Here is a 5950-nt window from a genome sequence, read left to right on the forward strand (position 1 = left end):
GTAATATGATGGAAATTTGCTGCGAAACAACCCTAGGGCTGTGGCGAGGAGAAGGCAGGGGTGCAGAGGAAACAGGATTGGCCGAGTTGATCATTGTCGAAGCTGCATAATGGGGACACAGGGATTCAGTGAACTATTCTCTCTTTTTGTTTGAATATGTCTATATTTTTGTTTCAATGTCTATATTGAAAGGTATAAAACAAAGTACCAGGCCACCAAAAATTGTGTGCCTCTGAGAAGCTCTGTACCTACCACTGATGGGAGGATTTCAGATTCCCAACAAACAAAGCTGAAATTCGAAATGATGTGTACCAAAGACCATTTTATATACTTTCTATAAATATGATGGATTCAGTATATATAGTACTTCGGTCTGGGGGTGACTTTGTTTTTGTACTTGCTCTGACTTCCACCTCCTCTGCCCCTTTGTGCCACCAGTTTTCAGAAGAGCAGCGCTTTAACGATTTCCTGAAAGCCCTTCGAGAGAAAGTGGAAAGTAAACAATTAAATCATTTCTGGGAAATTGTCATTCAAGGTAAGCTATTGTTTTCTCCAAATATTTATGCTATTTTTTTCTAAATATAAATATAAATTACACTGTGTGATGACTTTCCATGTGGATTTGGGAAATGCTCAGGATCCAATGAACTGCAATTCTTGCGTAATAAGCATAAAATCAAAGTGATAAATAATAAGTAAACATTTACATGTCCCATCTTAATCTGTGTAGTATGACCTGTTTCCGAGATTGCGCCTTTCTGTTTGTTGAAAGAAGTTATGTGGACAAAATTACCCCCTTTCTCAGATTCGTAGACACATTCAGTTCTGCCGGATCCACAGCGTTTTCATTGACCTCTCCTGTACGTTGCTCTCCTGCTGTCTTGCATCAGCATGGATTTGGGCTTTTCACAGAAGCTGACGAACGTCTTCAGGCATCAGTCACTCAGCTCCTCACTTGTGCACTGTGACCAATGCAAACTAAACCTAGAAAGAGGGCAACATACTCTTTCACCTTTAGGCTGCTGTTTGATTCCCTTCATTGCTCTTTGCCCATTTTTTAAAACCTGACTTGATTTTCTTTTAGAACCCAACTATAAGGCATTAACTACTAAAAATAGACATTATAAAAACAATGGTGTTGAGAAGTAGGAAACTTTTCACTTGAAGTAGGGTCCCCCAGATTAATTTCAACCTTTCCGTGCAAATTCTGTATAAAGGAGTTACGTCCCTCCCTGTCCAGCTTCCAACAGGCAGCTTTTCATCACTCAGGCAGCCATTTCTCTGACAGTTAATTTTTCAACCCTTTAACTTCGACACTGGGGAGCAAAAGCAATTAGAATGGTTGGTGAGTGGGGATTACTCAGGTCATACATGTGTCTCTGCCACTGACCCAGCAGATGAAAGACATTGGTTTTGGTATTTATTGAATGCCTCCAGCACGTTGTTTACTGAAAATAAACTTACAGGATATATATAAGATAGATATTTTCTGAGAGTTTATATCCTATTGAGAGAATACACATGACTTGTGCCATTTCTAGGTACAAATAGATGTTAAATGCATGTGCTTTCCTGAAAGTGTTTCACACATCAGCCATTTGAGGCAGGAGAAAAATCCTAGGAAGAAGAGAAGACTAAAGGGTAGATTTTTCAATCCTTGATTTGCTCTCACTGAGCTAAAATTGTGTGCTATATGATAGACATGGCCATTGTAAGAGCATGTTTCTTCCCGATCTTAGCCTGCTTGCCATTCCATCAATAGCCAGTGATACTGCTAGAAGTCATTCAGGTATCATTTATTTACCGAGCTGCTGCTGTGTACTGTATGTTGCAGGGAATACACAAGTGAATAAAACCTTGTCCCTGTTCTAGAGAAAAGTGTATAGTTCTGTTAACGAGAGGGAACATTTATACAGATAGTTATACAGGATAAGATACGATGCCATTTCAAAGGGGTAATAAACAAGGTAATCTGAACATCTAAAGGAAAGATTATTTCTATCTGGATTTAAGCAAGGAAGGCTTCATGGAGCAGGTAGCATTTGAGATGTGGCATTTATTTTACACAAGCCAAAATAGGAGACAGGCTAACGTAAGACGGAAGGAACAAGGTGAGTTAAGTGCCTCTGTAGTCTTATATTCCTTATAGAGAAGAGAACCTTCATAGTTTTCAAAATCTCCGTGCAAAATGGGAGGAGGTATGGTGTAGAGCAGCGGTTCTCAACCTTTCCCAGGGGTCGCCCAAGACCATCGGAAAACACACATTTTCAATGGTCTTAGGAACCGAGACCCCGCTCCTCTATCCGTCTCCAGGCCCACATGCAGATACGACCACATACGAATACCCAGCGACCCCTGTGAAAGGGTCGTTCGACCCCCAAAGGGGTCGCGACCCACAGGTTGAGAACCAGTGGTGTAAAGGAAGGTGGGATTGGGGTTGATTCTGTACTTGGATTCTACTCTGTGGGTTATTTTTTAGATGGACTTACTCTGATCACTAAAGATGAAGCCTCTGGAAGCTCTGTCACAGCGGAGGAAGCCAAAAAGGTATTGCTAACTCCTGTCTTTCAATGAATGACTGCAGTGGATGTTATTGGGTTGTCGGAAAACGCATGACGCGTTTTTGCAACGAAAAACAGAGAAAAAAATACATCATGACTTTTCCAACAGCCCAATATTTTCTTGATACCCATTCTTACTTGAAGAAGTTAAATTTTAAGGCTAACTAAATTTAGTGTACCCAGTTTTACTCGGCCAACAGTCAGATTGCTTCAGCTCCAGCATCCTGATGGGAAAAGCTGTATTCTCACTCAGTTTTCCATAGACCATGGTACTGTTTCTAGAACGCACCTGGGATCCCAGCTTCAGTAGCCCCAGACCTGCTGAAGTCCAAGCGTAGCCTGGACCCTAGTAAAGGCTGTGAAATCCATCTGGCCCAGAGATTCCCACCCTGGCCACACACTGGTCACCTGGGAGCTATTTTTTAAAAAAATACTGATGACCAGACCCCTCCCCCAAGATATTTTTCATTCAAGATGGGTCTAGGCATGTCTTTGCGTTTTTAAAGTCCCTCCGGTGATTGTAATGTGCAGCAAGGTAGAGAAACACCAGCATTCTAGCATAAGGCCCATCCAGGTGTTTTCAGTAAGTAAAAGACCCCATGTATGCAGACCCCATGTGCTTTGTATCGACACAAGTAGTTAGGCTGACATCTCCCTGCTTGGCGTACAAGCACCAAATCTGATTCATCTATGAGTCAACTACATGTGGCTATTCAGCTCAGTAACCCTTCAATATACCTCAGGTTTTTGAAGACATTTTAGTCAAGTTAAATTGAATAGCTCAAAAGTATGTGGTTCGTAACATTCAGCATCAGTTACAGTCACTGATTGACCCAGTCCTGCTAGTACAGCACCTGGCAGCTGTCAGTTATATACTAACCCTCCGCTGTGAGCTGGGCCCTGTGTGGCTGGTAAGACAGCAGCCCTGTGCTCTAGAAACTCCAACCATCAGCTACAAGGTAGCAAAGGGGGCAGCGGGACAAAAGATAACTGTACACACGCTGAGGGAGAGCCTGATCTGAAGTGGCGGACAGGAAGCCGTTAAGGGAACGGCAGGAACAAGGCTGGAAATGGTCATCTTATAGCTAAATTTAGGCCAAATTAAAAATGCCCAGGCTCTTTATAAAGTCATTTGGCAGAAACTGTAATATTGTTTGGGAGAATAGTTAGAATGTACAAGGATTTTTCTTAAGCACTTTGGCCAAAAAAAACCAAAAATCATTTTGTTCAAGAACAGCTATGGGCCTTGCTTTCAGGAAGTAATATCCTGGAATTTTAGAAGCAGGCTCTAAGATGCTGATTATTGTCTCAGGAGGGGTTCCACGCTGTCTGCACCTTCTCTGCTATAAGAATGTGACTATCTACATCTAAATTTACGTCCCGGAACTTTTTATTTCTGCAGCAGAGCTGACTTACCTATATTTCTCAAAGAATCAAAAATTCCACACATTTCTAGAATACACTGGGGGGAAATGGCTCTCCTTAAGATGTACAAATGTAAAGTTATGATTTAATTTTCATTTTAAGTGGACATTCCTGGATAAATCCTTTCAAATAATCAACATTTGATAGCAAGAATTTGACAGCTTTTCAACTTTCAACAACTTGTAAATATCTTGGAAGAGTTTAAATGTACCGTAAGGATTATTTTTTAACCTCCCTGATGACAGTCAGGTTTCCTTAATTGATTAGTTGAGAAGCGACCAAACTTAACACTTGTTTTGAAGGCAATGTAAAGGAATATTTTAGCACATGGTCAAAAGCAATTACGCTTCTCGACTTGGCTAAGACATAGCTGAAACATGTCTCTCCTATTAAAACCACAAGGAATCAGCCACCATGAGCCAGATTCTCCCCATTATCATCTGTAAATGCACTCTTCCTTCTACACTTCTCTCCAAAAATCAACAGGTGCCATTTAAAAACATTGTTAATACAAAGGATTAAGTCTTCACTCTGAAAAACAAAGTGAAGGGTGTGATACTGGAGCCGACACAAAAGCGTAGCCTTGCTAGCCAGCCATGACGGAATGTGTGCAGAAGGGGAGTCAGAACTGCCTCTACTGTGTTTACTGGGTTTTCTCCTTATTCAAAGACAGTGACATTTTCCGAACTGTTTTAAATCACAACCAATGAAGTCAGTTCTGCCGATACTAGAATCATGGAAGGACACCGCCCCATACATAGTCATTCACTGAAATTCCTCTCTGTAGCTTAATTATCAGACTTAAAAGTCTTGATGGGTGGGCTCTGTGCCCTCAAATTCCAAAGAAGATACCGAGTATGCAGTACAGAGCAAACATCAGAAAATTCACAAGAAGCACATTCTCGCTTCTTAGATTCCTTTCCTGTCTGATACTCTCGATTCACTTAGCTGTGACACCTTTGGTTAAATGTACTGTGACGAGGAAAACTACTTTTTTTAGATCAGTCCTCCCCTCTTCCTCCAAAAATTGTAATATGTGCACAACTCTCACCTTGATAATAGATATTATTTTAATGCAGTAAGGACTAAAATTATTTGTCTTGACTAATTTTACTTGTTTAGCAAAAACTGATTGCTAAGCCTTCACCCTATTAATGGTTAATTTTGTATGTCACCTTAGCGAGGCTGTGGTGTCCAGTTGTTGTGTCAGACACGTCTCTCTGTTGCTTGTGAAGGTATTTTGTAGATGTGATTAACTTTTACAATCAGCTGACTTTAAATGAAGATTACCCTCAATAACTTTGATAGTTAAAGGAATTCTGCCTGAGTTTCCGGACTTCTGGCCTGCCCTACAAATTTTAGATCTGCCAGCCCCCACGATTATATGAGCCAGTTCCTTAAAATAAATCAATCCATACACACACACACACACACACACACACACACACACACAGAGTCACACACTCACACTATTGATTCTGTCTCTGGAGATCCCTGAATGATATAGTTCAAGGGGGAAATACTGTCATGCCATTGTATAAAGTAACAAATGGAAATAAACAGCAGTTAAGTGACATGCTCTTGAGTACTGACATAGTCACTTTCTTATGGCAGAGAGGGTGCAGACAGAATGGAACCCTTCCTGAGACAACAATCAGCATCTTAGAGCCTGCTTCTAAAATTCCAGGGTATTACTTCCTGAAAGCAAGGCCCATAGCTGTTTTTGAACAAAATGCTTTTTTTTTTTTTTTTTTGCCAAAGTGCTTAAGAAAAATTCTTGTATATTCTGACTAACTACTCCCCCAAACAACATTGTAGTTTCTGCCAAATGACTTTATAAAGAGCCCGGGCATTTTTAATTTGGCCTAAATTTAGCCATAAGATGACCATTTCCAGCTTTGTTCCTGCTGTTCCCTTAACGGCTTCCTGTCCGCCACTTCAGATCAGCCTCTCCCTCAGCGTGT

The 5950-nt window shown here is 40.9% G+C and overlaps 1 protein-coding gene across 1 annotated transcript in view; it reads left to right on the forward strand.

The window, feature by feature from the left end:
• Window positions 1–5950, forward strand: part of XRCC5 (X-ray repair cross complementing 5) — an 83999-nt gene that overhangs the window by 71036 nt on the left and 7013 nt on the right. Inside the window, exons 18-19 of the mRNA XM_019638196.1 lie at window positions 439–535; window positions 2480–2547. Of these exons, the coding sequence (XP_019493741.1) occupies window positions 439–535; window positions 2480–2547 (165 nt within the window). The remainder of the gene's footprint in view (window positions 1–438; window positions 536–2479; window positions 2548–5950) is intronic.

Source organism: Hipposideros armiger, unplaced genomic scaffold (assembly GCF_001890085.2).
Source record: "Hipposideros armiger isolate ML-2016 unplaced genomic scaffold, ASM189008v1 scaffold_38, whole genome shotgun sequence".
NCBI lineage: Eukaryota > Metazoa > Chordata > Mammalia > Chiroptera > Hipposideridae > Hipposideros > Hipposideros armiger.